Source organism: Marmota flaviventris, chromosome 12 (assembly GCF_047511675.1).
Source record: "Marmota flaviventris isolate mMarFla1 chromosome 12, mMarFla1.hap1, whole genome shotgun sequence".
Taxonomy (NCBI): domain Eukaryota; kingdom Metazoa; phylum Chordata; class Mammalia; order Rodentia; family Sciuridae; genus Marmota; species Marmota flaviventris.
The window spans coordinates 32,940,232-32,967,799 of record NC_092509.1 but is presented as its reverse complement, the minus strand read 5'-3'; the positions used below and the strand labels follow the sequence as shown (position 1 = coordinate 32,967,799).

The 27,568-nt window shown below is 38.0% G+C and overlaps 1 protein-coding gene across 10 annotated transcripts in view; it reads left to right on the top strand.

Annotated features, from left to right (window-relative positions):
- Mllt10 (MLLT10 histone lysine methyltransferase DOT1L cofactor) overlaps positions 1-27,568 on the top strand; it is a 193,123-nt gene that overhangs the window by 30,710 nt on the left and 134,845 nt on the right. For all 10 annotated transcript variants that reach the window (XR_011703945.1, XM_071599851.1, XM_071599856.1 and 7 more), the window contains one exon: positions 12,616-12,670. Coding sequence is in view for 8 of the 10 variants with exons in the window: in XM_071599851.1 (XP_071455952.1) it covers positions 12,616-12,670 (55 nt within the window). In the remaining 2 variants the exon portion in view is untranslated. The remainder of the gene's footprint in view (positions 1-12,615; positions 12,671-27,568) is intronic.

Genomic DNA, 27,568 nt, shown 5'->3' with positions numbered 1-27,568 from the left:
GAACAAAGGGAAACCATAGGGAAATAATGGGTGAAGAAAGGTAAGTATGTTAGAATTGTCAAGTTTGAATAATTTCTAGGGCTCTGGGGCATAGGGACATTTGTGGTTTTGAGTCCTTGGCCTTGGGATGCTAGAGGAAGGGGATCTTGTGACCTAAAGTGTAAGATCATTAGTGGTATGTATGGGCTCTGGATTCCTTGGTTTGCACATAAAAGATATAGACCTGGCAGGTTGTTTTCCTGTCTAGAAATTAGTTAACCCTGGGAGGAGTGGTCTCTCTGGAGTTAGCAGAGCCTCAAGATGTCAAAGCATCAAAAATGCAGAATGTAAAATAAAATCATAATACATAAGTTGAATAAGATTTAATGATTATATAATAAGATTATCTTATCAGATAAGTTTTAAGTTCTCTTAAGATTTGTCTTAGTTCTCTGAGAGTTTATAACATAAATGGATGTTTAGTTTTCTCATGCTTTTTCCATACTGATTGAGATGATATATTTTAAAAAATTACTATAGTGAATTTTAATTGTTTCATTTTCCAGTGTTATAGTAACCTGTGTTCATGGGATACACTGCCTCTTCATGGTGTATTACCTGTTTTAAAAAAATTATTTCTAGATTCAAATTGTTAATATTCAATATTTTTGCATCTATGTACATGTAATTTTTTTTTGTCAGGTGTTGATAGTATTCCTAGTCCTAGGTATTAGTATTATTCTTGCTGAACTTAGAAAATGATTTGGGAAACATTTTTTCCTCTATTTTCTGAAAGTGTTTGAAGGAATTTACCTTCAGTGAAAAACATCTGAGCCTAGTGTTTTCTTTTTCTCCCCCTCCCCTCCCCTCCCCTCTCCTCCCCTCCTCTTCCCTCCTCTCCCTCTACCCTCCCCTCCCCGTCCCCCTTTCCTCCCACCCCCCTCCCCCTTCCCAGATTTTCTGTTTCATCTTGTCAATTTTGAGAAGTTGGGATTTTCCAGGAACTTTTGCATTTTATTGGATTGGGGATGTAGTTTATTGGTAAAATGCTTGACTAGTATGCACGAGGCCCTGGGTTCTATGCCCAGCACTGCCAAAGAAGGTGAAGTTTTCTATTTCATCCAAATTGTATTGTCCCTTTAATATCTTTGGGTTCTGAAGTGATAATTCTCTTATATTTTGTTACTGATGATTTGTGCATTTCCCTTTTTAAAAAAAGATTAAGTTTGCAATTTCAACTTTGATGTTCCCCTTCCTTCCTTCCTTATGTGTGTGTTTATTGCATTGCTAGGGAATGAACCCAGGTTCACTTTACCATTGAGTCCCAGCCCTTTTTATATATATATATATATTTTTTTTTTTTTTTTTTTTTTTTTTTTGAGATAGAGTCTTGGTGAATTGCTGAAGCCGGCCTGAAACTTGTTATTATCCTGTCTCAGTCTCTGAGTCTTTGGGATTGTAGGCATGTGCTACCAAGCGTGGCTATCTTGCTTTTTTTCTAGTATGGCCAGGGAACATAGTCTGATTTCAGTGGTTTTAAATTCATTGTATTTGTTTTGTGGCCAAGAATGTGGTCTTTCATGTTGAATGTACCAGTGTTTACCTGAAAAGAATATGTGGTTTATAGCTTTGATCAGATTATCTGTGTCTTTATTGATTTTTTTTCTTTCTTCCTCTCTCTCTCTCTCTCCTTTTTTTTGGAGGGGTCTAGTTTGGTCAGTTACAAAGAAAGAGGTGTTAAAATATCATACTGTTGGGATGGGGTTGTGGCTCAGAGGTAGAACGTTCACCTTACCATGCATGAGGCACTGGGTTCAAACCTCAGCACCACATAGAAATAAAATAAAGAGGGCTGGGGATGTGGCTCAAGCGGTAGTGCACTCACCTGGCATGCGTGTGGCCCGGGTTCGATCCTCAGCACCACATACAAAAAAGATGTTGTGTCCGCTGAAAACTAAAAAATAAATATTAAAATTGTCTCTCTCTCTTAAAAAACAAGATATTGTGTCCGCCTATAACTAAAAAATAAATAGTAAAAAAAAATCATATTGTAGGGAATTGTTTTACCCCCCCCCCTCCATTTCCTCCACCTTTTTTATTGGAACAAAGGATTGAACTCAGGCACTCAGCCACTAAGCCACATCCCCAGCCCTGTTTATATTTTTTTAAATTAGAGAAAGGATGTGACTAAGTTACCTCGTGTCTTGCTTTTGCTGAGGTTGGCTTTGAACTTGTAAGCCTCCTGCCTCAGCCTCCTAAGCCGCTGGGATTATAGGCTTGCATCACTGGGCCTGGCTGTTTATCCCTTTACTTTGGATAATTTTTACTTCGTGTATTTTGAAAATTTGTTATTAGGCACACACATTTATTTATTTTTTGCAGCACTGGGGATTGAACCCAGTGGTACTCTATTATTGAGCCACATCCCCAGCAATTTTAATTTTTAGACACAGGGTCTCACTGTGTTGCCCAGGGTGGCCTTGAACTTGTGATCCTCCTGCCTCAGTCTCCTGAATAACTGTGATTATAGATATGTGCTGCTGTATTCAACTTACCTTTATGATTATTACATCATCATCTTGACGCTTATTATCGTGAAATGCTCCTGTTTGTCTTTACTATATAATCCATCATCTGCTGTTTCTATTTTTATCCATTTTAATTTTAACCTGTTTATGTTTTTAAATTGTGTGTCTCAGCTGGGTATAGTGACGTGTGCACATAATCTCAGTTACTAGGGAAGATCAGCCAGGAGGATCACTTGAGCTAGGAGTTCGAGAGCGGCCTAGGTAACAAAATAAGATGCCATCTCAAAAACAACAACAAAAAAGGGTGTCTTTTATAAATACCATGCAGCTTGGTTTTAATTTTTCATATTTGTGTTAACATACTCTTTTATTCAGTCCCTTATTTTTTAGTCTGTTAACATTTAATGTAATTATTTGGTTGGGTTGAAGTCTACCATTTCATTAAATTTTGCATCTCATCTTTTTTAATGCTTTGGATTTACTTATAAATAACTTTTAAATATACTCAGAATTATTTTAAAAATCAAATAACAACATACTATAGAGCTATATAGTATGTATTATAGAGTATGTACATATGTACTCTATAGTATGTATATTATTATACTTGAGAGCTGAACCATTTTAAATATATAATTCATTGGTTTTTAGTGAACTGTTGACAGAATTGTGACACCATCAATAGAATCAAGTTTAGAACATTTTTATCATTTCCAAAAGAAGCTCTGGTTCATTAGCAATCCCACCCCATTACCCTGTTTCTCCTGCTCCTTGCAACCACAGTGTACTTTCTGTCTCTTGATTTGCTTCTTCTGGACATTTCTTTCTTTTTTTTTTGGCAGTGGAGGGTGGGAGGTAGGGTGTACCAGGGGCTGAATTCAGGGATGCCTAAATTCTGAGCCACATCTCCAGCACTTTTTATTTTTTAAGACAGGGTCTTGCTAAGTTACTTTAGGTCCTCACTAAGTTGCTGAGGCTGTCTTTGGACTTGGAATCCTTCTGCCCCAGCCTCTCCTGAGTTACTGGGATTACAGGCATGCTTCACTGTATGTGCCTACATTTATTAGAACTTTATTCCTTTTTATTGTCCAAAAATATTTCATTGTATGGACCTAGATTTTATCTGCATTTGGGCTGTATACATTATGCTGTTATGAGGAGTAAGAAGTTCTGTTGCACAATAGGGTGACTATAGATAACAATAATGTTGGGATGGGGAAGTAGCTCAGTGGTAAAGGATTAGGTTAGTATGTGCAAAGTCCTTGTTTCCATCCCCAGCACCACAGAAAACAAAGACACCACCATTAATAACAAAAAATGTACATTTCAAAAATCTGGAAGAAAGAAGTTTGAGTGTTACCATCAAGAAATGATAAATGAGGAGATAGATGTTTCATCTAGTTTCAACAAGTTTATCACCATATCATCTGGTACCCTATAAATATGTAAGCTTTTTATGGTTTTTTTCTTCTAGTTGTATTTGGACACAATGCCTTTATTTCATTTACTTATTTTCATGTGGTACTGAGGATCGAACCCAGGGACCCTGCATGTGCTAGGCCAGCGCTGCACCTCTGAGCGACAACCCTAGCCCCAAGCTTTTTATGTTTTTAATGTATAAGTTAAAAAATAAATTCATTTTAAATTTAAAAAGCACTGTTATGCACATTCATGTACCAATTCAATTCCCTTGGGTGGAGGATTTTTTAGCCATGTGCTAATTTTTAGTCTTTTGAGAAACTGCTAAAGAGGTGTGCCATTTTACATTACTACATGTAATACATGGAAGTTTCAATTTCTCTTTATTTTTGCCAAGGTATGTTATTATTTGATATTTGGTTTTACCTATCCTAGTGAGCATAAAGTAGCACCTCATTGGGGTGTTGATTCATATTTCCTTAATGATTAACAATGTTATGATTCTTTTCATGTGCTTGTTGGTCATTTTTATTTTTTCTTTAAATAATTTTTCAGATTCTTTGCCCGATTTTTAGTTGGTTGTATATCTTTTTTTTTTTAGTGGTTAGCTTTTTATATATTCTAATACAGTGTCTTTATCAGATAGGTGACTTGTAAATATTTTTTCCTCTCTGGAGGCTGTCTTTTTCATGATGATATTGTTTGCAGCACTAAAGTTTTGAGTTTGGTAAATTCCAATTTACCAATTTTTTCTTTTGTTGTCTCTGCTATTTGTGTTGTGGCCAAAAAACCATTATTAAACCAAGTCCTGAGGTTTTTATTATTCTTCCTTTTCCTTTTCCATCCCTCCTCCTTTTTATTTTTGGTACTGGAGATTTATCCCAGGGGCGCTTTACCCCACTGAGCTACATCCCCAGCCTTTTTTTTTTTTTTAGACAAAATCTTACTAAGTTGCCTAATTAGGGCATTGGTGAGCTGCTGAGGCTGGTCTTGAACTTGTGATTCTCCTGTCTCAGCCTCCCAAGCCATTGGGATTGGCATGCACCACAATGCCTGGTCCCAGCAGCATTTTATCACTGAACTGCTTCCTCAGGCCTTTTTATTTTTTATTTTGAGACACGATTTTGCTAAATTGCTAAGGCTGGCCTCGCCTCAGCTTCCTGCATCACTGGGATTACAGAGGCGCACTACTGAACCTGGGCTGGGGATTGACCTCAGAGTCACTCAACCACTGAGCCACATCCTCAGCCCTATTTTGTATTTTCTTTAGAGACAGGGTCTTGCTGAATTGCTTAGTGCCTCACCATTGCTGAGGATGGCTTTGAACTCATGATCCTCCTGTCTCAGCCTCCTGAGCCACTGGGATTACAGGTGTGCGCCACTCTGCCCAGCCTTTTTTTTTTTTTTTGAGTTGGGTCTTGGGTTCTATATTGCTCAGATGGCTCTTAAACTCCTGGACTCAACTGATCCTCATACCTAAGTCTCTGAGTAGCTGGGATTACAGGCATATACCACCATGTCCAATCTAAAGTTTTACTATGTTTTTCCCCAAGAATTTTATAGTTTTAGCTCTAACATTTAGAACCATGATCCATCTTTAATTAATTTTTGTGTATGATATCACGTAGGGATCCAACTTAATTCTTTTGCCCATATCTCTAGTAATTTCAACGTATTTCCTTTTTTCATCCTATTTGTAGAGTGTATCACTTATTTAAAAATTTTTAAAAATATTTTTTTAATTGTAGATGGACACAAAACATTAATTTATTTTTTAATGTGGTGCTGAGGATCGAACCCAGTGCCTCACACATGACAGACAAGTGCTCTACCACTGAGCCACAACCCCATCCCCTTATTTAAATATTTTAATGCTGTGTAAATTTTATATGTTGTGCAACTGCTAGATTTTTCGATTTACTTCTGTCCTTTGTCATTTAAACTCTTGCCATATGTGTTAGATCTACATATATTTTAATCCCCAGAAGATAATATTACTTGGTTTGCTTTCAGTTATCATATATAATCTTAGGAACTTAAAAGCTAAGTCTTTTTTTTATCTTTACCCATGTGTTTACCATTTGTGGTGCTCTTTGCTCTCTGAGGATTTGAGTTTTCTATATCATTTTCCTTAATTCTGAAGAATTTCCTATTCATTTTTACAATGCATGCTTGCTACTGATGAGTTCTGCTTGTGTTCTTGTAGCTGAAAATATCTTATTTAACTATCTTTGAAGGATGTTTTACATGGATATATAGAATTTTGTGTTGACAGTGCTCCCCACCCCCTGCCCCCAGCATTTTAAAGAGGTTGTTTGACTTTCTTTGGGCTTCCATCCTTTAGAAAAAGAAACTGGGGGGCTGAGGTTGTGGCTCAGTGTTAGAGTGTTCGCCTAACATGTGTGAGGTCCTGGGTTAAGACTTCAGCACCACATAAAAATAAATAAACAAAATAAAGGTATTTGTGTCGAACTACAACTGAAAAATAAATGTAAAAAAAAAAGAGAGAAAGAGAAATTGGGGGCTGGGTTTGGTGGCACATCCCTGTGATCCCAGCAGGTTTTGGAGGCTGAGGCAGGAAGATCTCAAGTTCAAATCAGTTTGAGCAAATTAGCAAGGCCCTGTAATTTCATTAACTAGACGGGGTTGGGAGTGAGGCTGAAAAAGGATTATAAATTCAAGACCAGCCTCAGCAATTTAGCAAGACAGTGTCTCAAAATAAGTAATAAATAGGAGGACTGGGAATATAGTTTAGTGGTAAAGTGCCCAAACCAGGAAAAATAAAATAAAAAGAAAAATTGACCATTTTTCTAATCACTGTGTCCTTGTTTATGATGTATCATCCTTTTTTTCTTTTTCACTGTTTAGACTTTTGCCCTCTGTATGTGCTTTTCCGCAAGCAGTTTGGCTTCTTGCGGAAAAGCACATACAGAAGGCAAAAAAAAAAAAAAAAGCTTGCTTCAATCTGTGAATTTATCTTTCTTGGGATTGAGAGAAAATTTGGTCATTATTTATTGAAAACACTTTCCTACCTCATTTCATTTCCTTCTTCCTCTCCTCTTACCACTCTTCTTTCCCAGGCCTTCAGTTATATATATTAGACCCTTTGGTACCATCTACTAGGTCCCTGAAATCCTGTTTGTTTGTTTTTACATTAGATATTCTCTGTTGATATAGCTTCAATATCATTATATCTATTCTTTGTCTTTTTTAGTTCTTAAGTCTAAATTCAGTGAATTTTTCACTTTACATATTTGCTTCTTTCAGTTTTAGTTTTTTGCATTCAGTTCATTTTTTTGGTGCTGGGAATTGAATCTACCATCTTAATTAAGCATGCTCTCTACCATTGTTTTATCCCCAGTCTGTATACACTTCTTCTTCTTAATAGTTTTTCTCCTTCATTGAGATTTCCTATTTTATTTGTAGGTACATTTTTATTAACCTCATATAGAACTTTGCTGTAATATTTATTTTAAAACCGTTTTCTGCTAATTCTAATGTCTGGTTCTTCTTGGGATTCTTTTTTTGGGCGGGTGGTAGTTGGATTGAAGCTAGGGTGCTCGAGCTATACCCCATCCCTTTTTATTTTGATACTGACTCTATCAGGCTGTCCATCAATTTGGGATTCTCCTGCCTTAGTCTGCTGAGTGGCTGGGATTGTAGATGTGTGCCATCATTCCCATCATAAAAATTTTAGGGTTATAAATGACCATATAAAATATTTGTACACATATTTTTTGTGTCTTAAAGTATATAAATGATGTAAAAAACAGCATATAATATTTGATAAATGTAATTTATTATTTCCTTTGTAGGAATGAAGTAATTGAGTCAATATTTTTTATGATTCATATTACTAAATTGCTTTATAAAAGAATTGTATTACAGTGTCATCAACAGTGGAAGATACTTTGTTGTCTTGTGCCCTATTTTCCATTTGGGATTGAGCCCAGGACCTCATTCCTGTGAACACTAAGCTACATCTGTACCCTAGGAATTATCTTTTACCAAAAGCTTTACTTTATTTGATTGGGATTCATCTGTTTTTAATTATAAAAGTTTTTTTTTTTTTTTTTAAAGGGCTTGGGATTGAGTCCAGAGCCTCATGTTTGCTAAGCAAGCACTCTGTACTGAGCCACATCCCCATCCTCCCAGAATCTCTTTGTGAATTGTCTATTCTATTGCTTTGGGTTTTTAAAAATAGAACATTTTGATTTCTTAGGTGTGACTATTATTTTTGCTTAAAAAAAAATTTGTTTTTTTTAGTTGTTGTTGGACACAATACCTTTATTGTATTTATTTTTACATGGTGTTGAGGATTGAACCCAGGGCCTCGCAAGTGCTAGGTGAGCGCTCTACTGCTGAGCCACAACCTCAGTCTCTATTTTTGCTTTTAATTACTGTATTGAAATTGTTATTTTGGAAGCTGGGCATGGTGGCGCACACCTGTAATCCCAGCAGGTTGGGAGGCTGAGGCAGGAGGATTATGAGTTCAAAGCCAGCCTCAGCAATGGTGAGGCACTAAGCAACTCAGTGAGAAGGGTCTCTTAAAAAGAAAGAAAAAAAAAATACAAAATAGGGCTGGGGATATGGCTCAGTGGTTGAATGCCCCTGAGTTCAATACCTGCCTCCCCCATTGTTATTCAGACATTTTGAGTTTACATTAAAGACCAGAAAGGCTTTAGGGTTTTTTTTTAAGTTAATTTTTAAAAAATTTACATATGACAGTGGAATGTATTATAATTATTATACATGTAGAGCATAATTTTTCATATCTCTGGTTGTACACAAAGTGGTTTTAGGGTATTATGTGAATTCTTTCTTCCCTGTTTGCCCAACTGTTCCTTTTTTAAAACACCTTTATTTATTTATTTAATTTTTTTTAATGAGGTGCTGAGGACTGAACCCAGTACCTTACACATAGTAGGCAAGTTCTCTACCACTGAGCTACAAGCTACAACCTCAGCCCCTGCCCAACAGTTCTTATACCTAATCATTGAAAGGATAATCTATACCTAATCGTTGAAAGGATAATCTATCAGGACTGGGGCCTGGGTTCATTCCCCAGTACTACAAAAAGAAAAAGAAACCAGGGAAAAGACAATGTAAGTCTAGATATATAGTCCTGATATTAGATTTAATTACACTTACATTAGAAATTCTTTGTTTTCCAGATAAGTCATTACTAATAGTGCTTCCTTTCTGTGAAGGAAAGGTTGTTGTATAGCTTATTTCTATAGTTATAGAGTCTATTCTTTCTTTCTTTTGCAATCTTAGCATTTGAATCCAGGGCCTCATGTATGAAAGGCAAATGCTTTACCACTGAGTTATATCCCCATATCTCCCCCTCACCAATCTCTTGAAATATTTTAGTTTGTAGATGGACACAATACCTTTATTTTATTTATTTATTTTTATATGGTGCTGAGGTGCTGAGGATCAAACCCAGTGCCTCACACATGTTAGGCAAGTGCTCTACCACCAAGCTACAACCCCAGCTCCCCCATCTCTTTTTAAAACTTTTATTTTGAGAAGTGGTCTTGCTAAATTACCCAGGTTGGCTTTGAACTGAGTGTCCTTCTGACTCCCACATATCTGGGATTACAGGAATAAGTTACTGTGCCAAGTTTGTTTTATAGTTTAGAACTATGTTTTGTATTCTGTGGTGCTAGGGATTGAATTTAGAGCTTTAATCATAGTTTGCAAGTGTTCTACTGAGCTACATTCCCAGATAGAACCAAATTATTGCTTTTTATCAAGTGTGCTTTTTTTTTTTTTGTAGTTGTAGATGGACCGAATGACTTTACTTTGTTTATTTTTATGTGGTGCTGAGGATCGAACCTAGTTCCTCACACATGCTAGACAAGCGTTCTGCAGCTGAGTTAGAGCCCCAGCCCAAGTGTGCTTGTTTTTGTTTTCTTCTTCCTCTGTCTTGTATTTTGGTTATTGTGTCTGATGACTGTGGTAGATGTTAGGGCTATAAGTCATGAAATGGAGCTTATGATTTATCAATGGAAATAAACTTAATTGTATACATAACTTATTTTTTTAAAAAAAGAGATCCCTTTTTTTATTTTTTAAAAATAGGCCTTTATTTTGTTCATTTATTTATATGCAGTGCTGAGAATCGAACCCAGTGCCTCACACATGCTATGCAAGCGCTCTACCACTGAGCCACAACTCCAGCTCCTGCATACATAACTTAGCAATTATTATTGCTAATAATTGTTTTTTTTGGAGTTCATTGTGTTGTTGTGGAAAGTTCATACTGTACATTGGTGGAGGTGGTTAAGAGTAAATATTGGAGGCTGGGATATAGCTTAGAGGTACAGCACTTGGATAGCATGCTCTAGGCCCTGGGTTTCATCCCCTGTATCTTAGTAGATTAATATACATCAATATGCTAAGAAGGAGGGTATAGGTACTTTATGATACCTAACCTAATATGGTGATTTCGAGGTACTGTCTCTGATGAAGTATCTTGAAGCAAGGACCTGAGGGAAGAATAGAGGTTAGCCAGTTCTTACTGTGCGTTAGTGGGGTTGGTTAAGAGTGCACTGGAGATGTAGCTCAGAGGTAAAGTGCTTGTGTAGCATGCTTGAGGCCCTGGGTTCCATAGCCATTACTTAAAAACAAAAAACAAACAAACAAAAAAAAATTGAACAAACCAAAAAACATAAGTCATTGAAGTGGTCCTGATGAGAGAGGGTAGGTTGGCTTGCAGAAAGGTAATTGTAGAGGTGAAGAGAGTCAGGTCTCACCAGCATTTAGGAGGAGTAAGGGTAAAATGTGGTGACTAAATGTAAGGTTAGAAAGTGGGGTGTGGCCAAGCCTGGGGCTTTGCTGCACCCCTGTAATCTCAGCTACTTAGGATGCAGAATCTGGAGGATCATAAGTTCAAGGCCAACTTCAGCAATCAATCTAGAGCTTATCCCAGAATTAAAGAAAAAAGAAAAAGGGCTGGTGATGTAGCTCAGTGGTAGAGTAACTCAAGGTTCAGCCCTCCCTACCTTAAAAAAAAAAAAAAAGATTATTAGGTAATAAAAAAGGAGGTGCTAAAGAGTTAAGTTGATAATTAGAGTAAAATACTGGAAGACAATGACTTAGCATTTTGATGTTTTTATTTACTATTTCTTACTCTTATTTTTCCTTGGTAATTTATTGTGTACTGTGTTGTATGCTATGAAACTTCTTTTGGGAATAAGATGAGATGAGATATAAATAATAGTCAGTGTGAGCTCTAGGAATATATTCTCCATAGTAGAGCAATGTATTCAAACTTACTCTGTTATATTCTTTTTAAATCTGACCTCTTGACGATCTTAAAAAGAAATGGTGGAGTGGAAGAATGTGATCCACAATAATTTTTTGGGGGGGGGGCATAGAATCTGGGGCGCTTTACCACTGAGCCACATACCCATCCCTTTTTATTTTTTATATATATTTTTTGGTACCAGGGATTGAAGTCAAGGGCACTCGGCCACTGAGCCACATCCCAACCCCTATTTTGTGTTTTTTTTTTTTTTTTTTTTTTAAATTTAGAGACAGGATCTCACTGAGTTGCCTAGCGCTGCGCCATTGCTGAGGCTGGCGTTGAACTCATGATCCTCCTGCCTCAGCCTCCTGAGCTGCTGGGATTGTAGGCATGCACCACCGAACCCGGCTTTATTTTTTATTATGAGACAGCGTCTTGCCAAGTTGCTGAGGCTGGCCTTGAATTTGTGATCTTCCTGCCTTAGCCTCCAGGGATTACAGGCATATGCCAGTGTGCCTGGCCCGTGTAATAAGAGTAACTAGAACAACGTAGTTTTAGAGAGGAGGTCATTGCGTAGGTGAGATCATGCCTTGCCACTTTAAATCAACATTCTAAATTCTTTTGGTTTGATCTTCTTTTTGTGGGGTGGTTGTGTGCTGACAATTACAATGGATTTTATCTCTTTATTGTAGGAGAAACGAGACCTACTAGACTACAGTAATATTAACTGATCTTAGAAAGTAAATAGATATAGATAAATGCCAAAACCTTGCCCTAGTTTTTATGTCGAGAGTATCTTTTTTGTTTGTTGTATTGTTTTTAAGAGGGGCCTTGCTATGTTGCCCAGGCTGGTCTCAGGCTCCTGACTCAACTGATCCTCTTTCCTTAGCATCCTGAGTAGCTGAGACTGTAGGTACATACCACTGTGTCTGGCCTTTTTTGTTTTTATAAATGTAAAATCTTAAAAACTGTGGCAGGATGTTTAAAAATAATACCATATTTTAAAAGAAGTTCTTAAACAAGGTGTGTTGGCGCATGCCTGTAATCTCAATGGTTTGGGAGGGTTACTGAGGTAAGAGGATAACAAATTCGAATCCAGCGGTAGTAACTTAGGCTCTAAACAACTTAGTAATACCCTTTATCAAAATTGGGAAAAAAAAAAAAAAGATTGGCTGGGGATGTAGCTCACTGTAGAGTGCCCCTAGGTTCAGTCCCTAGTATCCAGAGAAGGGGGGAAGTTGTTAATTTGGTGCTCTGAGGAAAATCACATGTCATTAAGAACAGTTATTTTGTTAGGAATGTTCTGGAATATACTTGGCAACTAATACAAAAACTGTTCTTCCATGTTTTCTATAGTTTTGAAGTTGTAGGGAAGATGTACTTTTGGTAATCTGAAATAAAATAATATCTTCCTTTCTTTCTTTTTTTTTTTAGAGATGTGAACTATGTCCCCATAAGGATGGAGCTTTAAAAAGAACAGATAATGGGGGTAAGTACAGAGATTTAAAAAAAAAATTTTTTTTTTTTTGGTTGTTGTAGATGGAGAGCATGACTTTTATTTTATTTTGCTTATTTTTGTATGTGGTGCTAAGAATCGAATCCAGTGCCTCACATGTGCCAGGAAAGCTCTCTGCCACTGAGCCCCAGCCCCAGCCCAGTACAGAGAATTTTGGGGGGGAAAATACAATTTTTTAAAAATATTGAAAACTATAGTGGTAGTACTATTATTTTATCAGTGTTTACTACTCAAATATTTTTCATAGTAGTGGATATAATTCAGTAATTTTTTGTAGTGACAGTTTTTTTTGTGTGAACAAACTTAAGCATTGACTATTTCATGCTGAGTGATCAACATACTTCATCAAAATCTTGATTCTTTTTTTTTAAATAGTTTTTTAGTTGTCATTGGACTTTCTTTTATTTATTTATTGTGTGAATTGAATTTGGTGCCTTATACATGCTAGGCAAGTGCTCTACCACTGAGCCACAAACCTTGATTCTTTTTTTTTTTTTTTTAATTTTTTAGTTTTATTTTTTAGTTGTTGATAGACCTTTATTTATATGTAGTACTGAGAATTGAACTCAGTGCCTGACACATGCCAGGCAAGTACGCTACTTCTGAGCCCCAGCCCCCGCCCCTCTTGATTCTTTTTTTTAAAATAGAATTATATTTGAAACTTTTGAACAATAATTTTTTGGGGCACTTGGAATTGAACTCAGGGGCACTCCACACAGAGCCATATCCCCAACCATATTTTGTATTTTATTTAGACACAGGCTCTCACTGAGTTTCTTAGTGCCTCGCTGTTGCTGAGGTTGGCTTTGAACTCACAATCCTCCTGAGACAGGTGAACAATAATAAATTTTTTATTTCTCTCTACACAGATAATGTTAGTAGTAAATGTTAATTTTAATACCCTAAAGATTTTTGTTGCTTGAATATAAAGAAATTCTGATTTCTGTCTCCTATATTATAGGATGAGCATTCCTAATCTGAAATGGATGAGCATTCCTAATCTGAAATGCTTCAAAGTATGACACGTATGAGTATCAAATTTGGATTTTGGAATATTTCAAATATTCAAATAGAAATGTTCAATTGGTAAAGTCTATGCAAATATTTCAAAATTGAAAATCTCAAATATGAAACACTTCTGGTCCCAAGCAAGCATATTAGAAAGACACTGAACCTATACTCATTTTTAAATTTCCATTTGAAGTTATCATAAGAATCAAGATTTCTTTCTATCTCAGTACCATTTTAAAATATGTAAACATGAATATATTAAGTCATGAGATACCATGAAAGTTAACTGATAGGAAACTCATTCCATGATAGTTTTCTGCCTCATTTGAGATTGTTTTTTCCCCTTCATTATTTTGTCAAGAATTATGCTGATTTATTTTTGAAAGTTAACCTATTTTCTCAGAATAAACTCTTATTATTGTGGGATCCAGTTTAATGGTTCATTTAGGATCTTGGCATCTGCTTGTTTATTTATGTATTTCTTTTGTGATACTGGGATTGAACCCAAGCTTTGCTTTTGAGCCATATTTTGGGCCATTCTCAATTTATTTTGGGACAAGGTCTTGCTGGATACCCAGGATGTGACTTCATACTTTTTTTTCCGGGTACTAGGGATTGAACTCAGGGGCACTTGACATTGAGCCACCTCCCCATCCCTTTTTTGTATTTTATTTAGAGACTCACTGAGTTCCTTAGCCCCCTCACTTTTGCTGAAGCTGGCTTTGAATTTGTGATTCTCCTGTCTCAGCCTCCCGAGTTGCTAGGATTACAGGCATGTGTCACTGTGCCTGGCTGGCTTCAAACTTTTTTTTTTTTTTTTAAATAATTTATTTTTTAGTTGTAGATGGACGCAATATCATTATTTTTATGTGGTGCTGAGGATCAAACCCAGGGCCCCGCACGTGCTAGGCCAGTACTCTTCAGCTGAGCCACAACCCTAGCCCTGGCCTCATACTTTTTCATTGCTTCTGCCTTAGCCTCCCAAGTAGCTGGGATTATAGGCCTGTTCCACTGTGCCTGGTTGGCATTGAAGAAATTAATCTGTGGCTTTCTTTCCTTATTATAGTTGTATCAGATTTTGACATTAATGTCATGCTGGTCTCATAACAAGTGGGGAGGTATTCTTTTTGTTTTTCTGGAAGCGTTTGTGTAAGATTGACATTATTATGTGTTTGGTAGGATTCACTTGTAAATTTGGGTCTAGAATTTTCTGAAGGTTATGATTGTGGATAACTTTTTTTTTTTTTAAGCTGGTTAAAGAATTCTTTAAAATTTCTAATTTTTATTGAGGTTCATTGTAGTTAGTTGATTGTAGTATTTTTTTTTGCAGTTCATTATTTCTTTATTTCATGGAGCTGGGAATTGAAACTAGGGATGCTCTACCATGGAGTTACATTCCCATTCCTTTTACTTTTTTTTTTTTTTTTTTTGTTTAATACCAGGCATTGAACCCAGGGGCACTTACCCACTGAGCCACATCCCCAGCACTCCCTCCCCCCACGTTTTTGAGACAGAGTCTTGCCAAGTTGTTTAGTGTTTCACTAAATTGCCAAGGCTGGGTTCTAACATGTGATGCTTCTGCCTCAGCTTCCTGAGTAGCTGGATCCCACCTGGCTACAAACATGTTTTGTTTTCTCTCTTTTTTTTTTTTTATTAATTTTTAAAAAAGTTCTTTGGTATTTGGGTTTGAACCCATGGATGTTTTGCTATTGAGCTACATTCCCTGTTCTTTTTAGTTTTTATTTTGAGATAGACTTTACTAAGTTGCTGAGTCTGTCCTCAAATTTGTGATCCTTCTGCCTCAGTTTCCTGAGTCATTGGGACTATAGGAATGTAACACCCACCATGCGTGGCTGCAAACATGTTTTCTATAAATGACATCCGAATGTTCACAGGAAGAAACAAACAAAAAACCAAAAAAACCCCCCCAAAAACCAAAAACCAAACCAAACAAAACCCAAAATGCCAATAGTTTTTAGTTTTTCTTGCATCTTTGTTCGGTTGCCACCCCCCACCCCCGCCAAACAACTTTTTATAGTGCTGGGGATAATACCCCATGCTTTGTGCAGGGTGATTCTTGCCAAATCTCTAGTCCTTGGTTTTATTTTTTTAAAAATTTTTACATTCACCTCCTTTTTTTTTTTTTTAGCCTTTTAAAACTATTTTGTTAAAAATGAAGGTAGAGGGCTGGGGATGTAGCTGGGCGGTGCCGCGCTCACCTGGCATGCTCGGGGCGCTGGGTTCGATCCTCGGTACCACTTAGGGTGAGGGTATTGTGTCCACCGAAGACTGAAGGATAAATATTGGAAAAGGGATTCTCTTTCTGTCTCTCTCTTCTCTCTCTCCCTCCCTGTCTCTCTCTCTGTCCCTCCCTCCCTCCCTCCTTCCCTCCCCCCACCCCTCTCTCTCTCTCTCAAAAAAAAAGGTAGAAACCCAGGCTTATACAAGGTTTAGGAACATCAGTATCACTCTGTTGACTTCTTGGAATGTTTTTAGGGCAGTTATATCCATGAAAACCTGGGGGTATAGCTCAGTGGTACAACATTGCCTAAGCATAAGCAAGATCACGTGTGGTCCCTAGAACAGAAAAAAAGTATGGAGCCGTCATCACTTATAGTAACAAGGCTTTCTTCTGGAATATCTCCTAAATGACCTGCCTGAGGTTGCTTTGCAGTTTTGTTGTTTTTTTTGTAGTGCTTAAGGATCAAACCGAGGGCTTTCTTCATGCTAGGCAAGTGCTCTGTCATTTAACCACATCCCTAACCAACTTAAAAAAAAAAAATAGTATGTGAATCTGTACTTTATTATCATTGACACGTTATTAATATACTATGTGTAATTGTATGTGCTATACTTTTATACTACTGGTAGCATAGTCAGTTTCTTTAGAATTGCCACAAATGTGAATATTGCATTTTATTAGGACATTATGATCACTGTAATTTCATTGGACAGTATGAATTTTTCACCTGGATTATAATGTTGTGGGACCATGGTCATATATCTGCTTTGTGGTTGACAAAAATGTCATATTGTGTGAGTATTATAAGCTTAAAATACTTTGTTTTTTTTTTTTTTGGTTGGGGATTGAACTCAGGGGTGCTTAACTGTTGAGAGCATCAGCTGAGTCGGGATGGCGCCTGGCGTTTTGCCAGAAGCATCTTCGTAGGTGTGGCGCACGCCCTCGTCGTCTGTGTGGCAGGTGGATGAGGAAGGAGAAGAGATGAAAGGGGGCTCCCTCAGGCTAGCAACCATGGGCGTGGAGGTTCCGGGGTACTGTGCCCACCAGGGACATGGAAGCGGGGGTCCACAGGCAGCGGAGCAAGGAGCAAACCACTCTGAGGAGGCAAGATAGAGGGACCAACAGCTCCACCTATGGAGACAACATATGCTGGGAGGCCCCCAACCCCCGTAGTTGATAGATGGGATCCTGAGACAGGACCTCAAAGATTAGCATGCCCTATATTTGAGCAGGCAGGAGGGCAGCGAATTCACCATGCTTTGGATTTCAAAACAGTGAAGTAGCTAAAAGAGGCTGTAACAACCTATGGTCCTCAAGCACCCTTCACTGTAAGCATGGTCGAATCCATTACCAATTTGAACATGACGCCAGCAGATTGGACTAGTATGTGTAAAGCTGTGCTAAATGGAGGACAATACCTGTTATGGAAGGTTGCCAATGAGGAATTTTGCACGGAGACGGCTAGGCGAAATGCAGCAGCCGGCTATCCTCAGAGAAATCTAGATATGTTGTTAGGAAAGGGACCTTATGAGGGTCAGCAGCAACAAATTGCATATGATCCTGCCATACACTCACAAATTGCTGCAGATGTGGTTAGGGCATGGAAGAGTTTACAAAGACATGGAGATTTACAAGGTCAATTATCTAAGGTAATACAAGGAGCTAATGAACCTTATGCTGAATTTGTATAATAATCTAGGCTTATTCAAACAGCTACCAGAGTTTTTGGGGATACAGAATAAGCAATGCCATTAATTAAACAGGTAGCCTATGAACAAGCAAACAGATGGTGCAAGGAGGCCATTAGACCATGGAAACATGGAGATTTAAACACATATATTAAATTATGTAGAGACATTAATAGCAAGGGCAAGTCTTGGCAGCTGCAGTACAAAAGCTTTAGATGCCAGGCCAAAAACATGCTACAATTGTGAACAAACAGGACATTTTAAAAGGAATTGCCCCATAGGAGGAGAGTTTAACAAAACTAGGTATCAAAGGGGTAGAATACCAGGTATTTGCCCATGATACCGTAGAGGGAGACATTGGGCTAATGAATGCCATTCTCAAACCACCATAGAGGGTACTCCGTTATCAAAAAATGGACCAGGACCAGGTGTTTACCCACGATATGGTGGAGAAAGGCATCGGGCTCCATTGCCAAAAAACGGACAGGGGGGCCCAATGCTCTGGGGCCCACGACCACAAATATACTGGGCACTGGAGGAACCCAGGAACACCATCAGGGTAGTGCCCAGGACGCATTATCCATTAGATCCCTCACTTGACAAACCAGAGGGAGCACAGGATTGGACATCTGCGCCTCTGCCAGAGCAATACCAACTCCAGAGATGGGAGTTCATATCATTCCCACAGGGGTAAAAGGGCCTCTTCCCCAAGGAACAGTAGGCTTATTATTGGGACGCAGTTCTTCTATTCTAAAAGGACTTATGATAAGTCCTGGGGTAATTGATCCTGATTATGAAGGTGAAATAAAAATTACAGCCAGTTCTCCAAAGGGAATATCAGTAATTTCACCAGGAGATAGAATAGCACAGTTATTAATAATACCCAGCCTACATGATAAATTTTCCAGTTGTACTGTAGAAAGAGGTTCCAGGGGATTAGTCTCCACAGGTGTAGATTGGGCTATGCTTTCTTTAAATTTAGATTCTCGCCCCATGCTAAAACTAAATATTCAAGGACATGAATTTAATGGGCTACTGGATACAGGTGCAGACCTTAGCATCATCTCTCGTCAAGAATGGCCAAAACATTGGCCGTTACAACAAGCCACTCAAACACTTCGAGGCCTAGGAGTGGCGACTAGTCCCCATAGAAGTGCAATGGTATTAGATTGGAAGGATCATGAAGGATGTATGGAAACTATACAGCCATATGTATTGGATCATCTTCCTATAAATTTATGGGGATGAGATGTCCTAGATCAATTAGGACTAACATTAACAAGTAACATCAATTCAAATGAGCCCACTATTATGGATAGACAAGGTTTTAGGAAAGGAAAAGGATTGGAAGAAAACGGACAAAGTATAGTGGCACCAATACAAATAGATCAAGAAATAGATAGACATGGATTGGGTTTTCAGGAGGGGTCAATGAGACAATCAAAATTACTTGGAAATCAGAAAGACAAGTATGGGTTCCTCAGTGGCCCCCGACTAAAGAAAAGATACAAGCAGCCCATGACCTGGTCAAACAACAATTAGCGGAGAGACATATACAACCTTCTGTATCTCCCCATAATACTCCCATTTTTGTTATTATAAAGAAATCTGGTAAATGGAGATTATTGCAAGATTTAAGAGCTATTAATAGTGAGATGGTTATTATGGGACCTGCTCAATCGGGGATTCCCCAGTTGTCTGCTTTGCCAAAAACCTGGTATGTTTTAGTTATAGATATTAAAGATTGTTTTTTTTTTCAATTCCAATTCATCCTGAGGATAGTCCACGTTTTGCATTTACTATCCCTGCATTGAATCATGAAGGTCCTGATCAGAGATATGAATGGAAAGTACTCCCTCAAGGGATGGCTAACAGCCCAACTATGTGTCAAATTTATGTTAACAAAGTAATCCAGCCACTTAGAAATCAAAATCCTGAGCTACAAATATTTCACTATATGGACGATGTATTATTAGCACACAAAGATAAAAACACATTGCTAGAATGTTATGCCACACTTACAAACTTATTAAAAAATTATAATCTAGAGATAGCAATAGATAAAGTACAATTAAATTTTCCAATTAATTATTTAGGAGTTCTATTATCCTCAACCATGGTCTGTCCACCAAAAATTCATATACGAGTAGATCAACTCAAATCACTTAACGACTTTCAAAAGTTATTAGGAGACAATTGGATAAGGCCTTATCTAGGCATACCAACAGGAGAGTTGGGACCTTTATTTGATATCCTAAAAGGTCCATCAGATCCAAATTCACCCCGCCTATTAACGCCTGAAGCAAGAAAGACATTAAAAATCATTGAAACATATATGGAAAATATGCATTTGGATAGAATTGATATAAGTTTGCCTTTATTATTTATTGTACTACCAACAAAAATATTCTTACAGGAGTATTTTGGCAAGAAGGTCCATTATTATGGATACATTTATCTTATTTTCGTAACAGTATTCTTACTAGGTATCCTGAGGCTGTAGGAAAATTAATACTCACAGGAATAAAAGCAGCAGAGGGAGTGTTTGGAATTTCTCCCAATAGAATTATTACTCCATATACTATGGATCAAATTGATGAGTTAGCTAATGAGTTAAATACTTGGGCAATAATCATGTGCAAATCTAATGTTTCATTTGATAACTACTTACCATCTAATCCTTTGTTGTCTTTTTGGTCTTCGCATCCTGTAGTTTTTCCAAAAATGACAAGAAAAACACGTATCATGAATTCTCCAAATATATTCACTGATGGGTCAAATAATGGTACAGCAGCAGTAGTTACCCCTGATCAAACTTTTACATTTTTAGCACCCAAACAATCAGCTCAAAAGGTAGAGCTTAATGCAGTATTACAAGCTTTTGTGATGTTTAAAGATTCTGTATTCAATTTATTTTCCGATAGTATATAGTTAATGCTATAGAATCCCTTGAAGATGCTGGTAGGATTTCCCCTTTCTCTACTGTTTTCTCTTTGTTTTCCACTATACAAAGTTTAATCTGGGACAGAAAAGATCCATTCTTTATAGGACATATCAGGGCACATGCAGGATTGCCTGGAGCCCTTAGTTTGGGCAATAATTTAGCAGATAAAACTAACATGACATACGTATTTTCTCTACACTTGAAGAAGCTACAAATTTTCATAAAAGGTTCCATGTCAATGCTAATACTTCACAAAAGCGTTTTAAAATAATTAAGAAACAAGCTAGACAAATAATAAAACAATGTCAAAATTGTGTGACCTTTTTACCACAAGTTAATCTTGGAGTCAATCCTAGAGGACTGATACCTAACCATATTTAGCAGATGGGCGTCACACACTTGCCAGAATTTGGAAAATTAAATATTTGCATGTTACAGTTGATACTTCTTCCGGATTTTTAATGGGCTCCTTTCATGCAGGAGGAAAAATCTAAAGATATTATAGCTCATTGCTTACAAAATTTTGCCACTGTGGGCGTTCCAAAACAGTTAAAAACAGATAATGCCCCTGGTTATACTTCTACCTCTTTTAAACAGTTTTGCTCATTATTTGGCATTACTCATATAACAGGAATCCCATACAATCCACAGGGACAAGGCATAGTTGAAAGAGCTCATCAAACTATTAAAATGTACTTATTAAAGCAAAAAGAGGGAATTGGGAAGGGGTATATATCCCCCAAAGATAAACTTAAAATAACCCTTTTTACTCTAAACTTTTAAAATTTGGATTCATCAGGGCTTAGTGCTGCGGAAAGGCGTATGTGTCCAAAAAATGTACATAAGCCCAAGGTACTTTGGAAGGATATTCTAACAGGACAATGGAAAGGTCCTGACCCAGTGATTGTCTGGAGTTGGGTGTCTGTTTGTGTGTTTCCACAGGGAGAACAGCAGCCGATTTGGATTCCAGAGAGATTAACTAAAGCGATTTCTACAGATCAAAAAGAAGATGATTTGGCTCAAATCCATAACAGCTGATATCCATAACTCCAGTTTGGCTATCCTTACATCTGCAACAGTGGTTCTCCCACACCTGGAGGCTAATGAAACCAGGATGCTTTTTTCAATATCTATTTTATTATTGCCCTTTCCCACATCATGAAGTTCTATTTTTTTTTTTTTTTGAGCTTATACATACCTAGGTTAATGTTTTGCTGATCAGTTCTATTTTTTGACTATGGTGTTTTTAAACATTGCAATGGAGATTTCACCTATAAAAAGTTACAAGGCCTTTACTATTATGTTATCTGTTGTATGTATTATATTATGTGTGCACACTTGTGTTTTGTGTTGAATGTTTGTATGTGCATATGTCCCCTCACTAAGATAATGCAAAAGAAAACCGAGACAAAATGAAACAAAAATTCTTTATATCAGCCTTTCTATCCTCCTGAAATGTCCATCCGTCCTTTCTCCCTATCTGTTCCTCAGATGCAAATAGTTTTTCCTCAGATGTGAGTGGTTTTTTTTTCCGTCTCACCCATCTCCAGGGACAGGCAACTTAAAACAAAGCGAAACAAAATGAAAGAAGAATCTTAAAATGGCTATCCATCCTCTCGCCCTGCCCTCAGGGGTGAGCAATTTACCTTATCACTTTCCGTCTGTGTTCCCATATGGGCCACCAAATTCCGCAGTCTGGCTGGGCACAATTCCCGAGTCACTTGTCAAGCAAGATCGAACTTTATTTTTAGCATGGAAGCTGCACCACGCGAGCTCTCCAGGAATTCCCTGAGAGCTCAACTGCTACCACCGGCACATCTGGCCAGCATTCAACCCCTAGGTCATTTTCAATTTTCCCTGCTCTCAAGGCAGACTTCAGGGTTGCGTGGGCGGAGCCAAAAGAGTCCTTCAATGAGCAGATTCCTTGTCTGAAAGGGCGGGGACACAGCCCAATGAGCATCACCGCAGAGGAGTCAATCAGCTGGAAGTTTGCTGGGGCTGCCGGTGGGGCGGAGTCACTGAGCTGTGCCAGCTGAGCTGGTGGTACCCGGCCCCTCTATCTTGCCGCCTCAGAGTGGTTTGCTCCGCCGCCTATGGACCCCCGCTTCCATGTCCCTGGTGGGCACAGTACCCCGGAACCTCCACACCCATGGCTGCTAGCCTGAGGGATCCCCCTTCCATCTCCTCTCCTTCCTCGTCCACCTGCGACATGGATGATGAGGGCGTGCGTGGCACCTGTGAAGATGCTTCTGGCAAAATGTCCCGACTCGGCTGCGGCTCTCAACACTTAACTGCTGAGCTACAGCCCTAGCCCTTTTTAATTTTTTTTTTTTTAATTTTAAGACATGGTTTTGCTAAGTTGCTTAGGGTCGTTGCTAGTTGCTTATAGTGGCCTTGGACTTGGCGCTTCTCTTGCCTCAGCTTCCCCAGTTGCTGGGATTATAGTCATATACCGCCATACCCAGCTTAAAAATATATGTCATACCCTTACACTACTGGACATTATAGCTTACTCTCATGTCATTGTGGCTTAATAGGAGCTGTGGCTCCTCTGAGAGTATGGTATCATATGTTGTTAGCCTGGTAGGAGCTCAGAATGCAAATTTCTACTGAATACATTGTTTTATACACCTTTGTTAAGTTGAAAACTTGATGTTGCACATTTGTAAGTTGGGGACTCTGTTTTGAATGCGTATCCTTTGTCATAAGTAGCTTCTCAAGGTTTTTTTCCTTTGGGTGTGTGTGTGTGTGTGTGTATGTGAGAAAGGGAGACAGAGAGAGAGAGAGGGAGACACACTGGGAATTGAACCCAGTGGTGCTCTATTACTGAGCCACATCCCCAACCCCTTCTGTTATTTAAAAATCTTAAAACAGTCTCCCTAAATTTCTGATTCTGGCCTTTAACTTGAGATCCTCCTGTCTTAGCCTCCAGAGAAACTAGGATTATAGGCATGTACCCTCATACCTGATTTCTCTTGACTTCTTCCTTTTTTTTTTTTTTTTTTTGGTGGTGCTGGGATTGAACTGATGGCCCTGTACATGCAACTACCAACTGAGCTATATCCCCAGCTCCCTTGACTTTTAATATTATTTGTTATGTGTTAGTGTGGTTGCCTTTTTGATCTTTTTCTTGGTGTTTTTCAAGTCTCTTGAATATATAGATTCATGTGTTTTTTAAAGTTTTGGAAAATTTGGGCTATTATTACTTTTTTTGGGGGGGTTTTAGGATCTAACTCAGGAATGCTTTCCCACTGAACTATATCACCAATCCTTTTAATTTTTTATTTTGAGACAGAGTCTCACCAAGTTCCTGAGATGTTCTCAAACTTGTGATACTCCTGTATCAGCCTCTCAAGTCATTAGAATTACAGATGTGTGCTCCTATGCCAGGCTTGCGCTATTATTTCTTTATTCTCTCCACCCACTTTTTTTTTTTTTTTTTTGCTTCTCTACTCATGGGAATCTCATTATACATATTTTCATAGGAATGGTCCTACAGGTTACTTAGGCATTGTCCTTAGAATGGATACTTTAGATTGACTTATCTTCCAAATTTGCTGATTTTTATCCTTGCTTTTTTGTTTGTTTGTTTAGTGTATTTTTCATTTCAGTTATTATGAATTTTAGCTTTAGAACTTTTGTTTTTTTTCCTTCCTCCCCTTCGCTCCTCTTTCTAATCAAAACCAGGGCCTCTTGTATGCTAGGCAAGTGCTCTACTACTGAGGTGTGACACAGCCCCAGCCCTGTTTGGTTGTTCTTTCTTTTGGTACTAGGAATTGAACCCAGGGGTAGTATGGTACTCCATCACTAAGTTACATAAGTAGCACTTTTTTTTTTTTTTTGAGACAGGGTGTCATTAAGTTGCTCATGCTAACCTCAAACCTAAAGGTCCTCCTGCCTCAGTCAGGATCCTAAGTAGCTGGAATTTCACACTAAAGCCACTGGATCTGGCTAACTTCTATTTTTTTTAAATTGATATTTAGCCCTTCGAGCAGATATAAGACAATTATTATTTTTTTTTAGAGAGAGAGAGATAATTTTTTTTTTTTTAATATTTATTTTTTAGTTTTCAGCGGACACAACATCTTTGTTTGTATGTGGTGCTAAGGATCGAACCCGGGCCGCATGCATGCCAGTGAGTGCGCTACCGCTTGAGCCACATCCTCAGCCCATAAGATAATTATTTTAAAGTCTTTGCCTAGTGAATCCAGTGGTGTGTTTCTGGGGGGGATAGTTTCTCTTAATATTGTCTGCAAATAAGCTATACTTTTTCTTTGCATGTACATGTTCTTTGCATGTTCTTGTTTTAAGGTGTGGATAAGTTTGGCTGGAGGTATAGCTCAGATGTAAAATGTTTGCCTAATGTGTGCAAGGCCATTGATTTGATCCTCATACCAACAAACAAATAATTTGATAACTCTGGAAGTCAAATTCTTCCCTTAGGGTATTGTTTTGTTGTTTATTGTATGCTAAAGCCATTTTTTTTTTAAAAAAAATGACTGCTAAATATTTTTGTAAAGTATGTATCTTTGTCATATGTACTAATTGAAGCCTCTTTATTTTTGTTTTGTCTTCATTTAAGTGTTTTGACAAGGATTTCCTTGAAAAATCAGGTGCTGAATAGTAAGGAAAACAACAAGAAAAAAAAGAAACACCCTGGCTCACTTTTGCAGCTCTGCTGTGTGCTGGGCTTTTCTTCAGTGTTTGAGTCTCTTTACAACTCTGTCGTAGCCTTCACTCCTGCTTGTCCTATATCCCAATTCCAGCTATAGATGAAAGTGAAGGATCTTCTGAGGATGAGTCTTGACTTGGACATGCCTGTGGCTCTCTGTATCTCCCAGCATACCTAAGTGTTTTTGAAAGGCACCAATTTCCCAGAGAAGATTTCTTTTTTGTTTTTCCTTGAAGGCTTTTGATACTTTAAATGTAACTGTAAACATTCACTCCAGAATTTTTTGGGTTTTCTTTGCCTTTCACTGATTTTTGAGGACCACTTTTCTGTCCTGAGTTTTGAGAAAGAAGAGTGACAAGCACATTGCCCCAGTCCTTTGGTAGTCTCCAGACATTTTGAAACAGGGATAGACAGAATTCTCTTTTTTTTTGGGGGGGGGGGGAGGCAGGTGGGTGATACTGGGGATAGAACCCAGGGCTTTGAGCATGCTAGGCTTGCACTCTCTCATTAAGCTATATCCCTAGGCCCTTTTATTTTTTTCTGAGGTAGGTTCTTCTTAAGTTGCCCAGGATGACCTCAAATTTGTGATCTTCTTGCCTCAGCCTCTGGAATAGCTAGGAGTATAGGTTTGTACCACTGTCCCTAGTACAGTTCTTTTTTTTTTTTTTTTTTTTTCCTGTACTGGGGATTGAACTCAGGGGCACTTAAGTACTGAATCACATCCCCAGCCCCTCTTTTGTAAATTATTTAGAGACAGGATTTCACTGAGTTGTGTAGGCCTTTCTAAATTGCTGAGGCTGGCTTTGAACTTGTAATCCTCCTGCCTCAACCTTCCTAGCTCCTGGGATTATAGGTGTGTGCCACGGCACCCATGTCAACAATTTTTTTTTAATATATTTTTTTTTTAGTTTAGATGGATACAATACCTTTATCTTATTTACTTATCTTTATGTGGTGGTTAGGATCAAACCCAGGATCTCACACATGCTAGGCAAGTGCTGTACCATTAAACTCCAACCCTAGCCCTCAACACAATTCTTTATACATAAAAGTTAGGTCCTTCTGAAACTAGTGACCAGGGTTCCACACTGGGAAACTCTGGCTACTCTCTTCTTCCAGATATCCTTCCAACCTAAGGCTTGCAAAGGTCAAGGGAAAGTAAAGATGCCAAAGATTTCCTGTCATTTTTAAGATGCCTTTTTCTTAAATTCTAAAAGTTGTCCTTTTTCTTGGTTACTGAAAACGTTTTACTGTTTTCCAGGGTTCTGATGAAATAGTTTCTGAGAATTTTTGCTTGATTTTACCTTGGAGTTGTATGCTCCACCATGCTGTAGTAAATCTGGATTTCGTGTATTCCTATAAATCTTTTTGAGCATTGTTCTGAAGTACAGTTAAGATCTGTGGGAACAGTTTGATATTTTGGGCCTGCTGCTATGATTTATCAGGTGGGTCTGCAATAGTGTTTGATCTAAGGGTAGTTATACCCTACTTTTGAGGCAAGACCTTCCTGAATATTCTGTCTAGTGCTTTATGAATTATGAGTTTTTCCAGTCTGGTTATGGGAATGCAAACTATTTCTGGCTGTTTGGGCTTGATGGCCATTGTTCTATCTAATTCTTTTGGAATGGCTTTTTTCCGACCTCAGATAATTTCTTTATGTATGTACACATACTGATCGATACTATGATGAATATTTAAATGGTTCCTCTGCATGTCTTTAGGGTTCTCTTTCTGAGAAGTTCTCATTTTCAGTAATCTGATCTGCTAGTTTTAGCTGTCTTGATTTCACCAGCGTTAGCTTCATCTATCTAGACTCTCAGAGTTTCCTGTGCCGTGAACCTAGAAAGCTCTGAAGATAGTAAGCTGGGGCAAACTTAGAGCTTACCTCATTTATTTATTGCCTTTTAGTCTTGATCGCCATTATCTGATATTCAGTGTCATGCATATCATTGTCTCAGGTATTTTGTCCATTTTTTTTGGATTGGGAGCATGTGAATTGTCTTATACAGAGAAGGCTAAATTTGGTCTTTGTTAAGCTACCTTAGAGCTGTTAATGTTGATTTTTTCTTCTTATGGTTTAATTTCTTCTTTTCTCCCTTCCTTTTGATTAGTCTTTAGTACTGTTTTTAATTAAATTAACAGTACAACTAATTACTATTGCATTTGAATTAAAGTAATTGCATTAAATTGTCCTTTTGGCCCTCTTTCTCTTTATTGTGGGTCATGTTGCCTCCCTTCCCCAAACCAGGGACTGAACCAGAGCGTGGTGAATGTGAGGCAAGTGCTGTATTATTAGAGCTACACGCCCTAACTC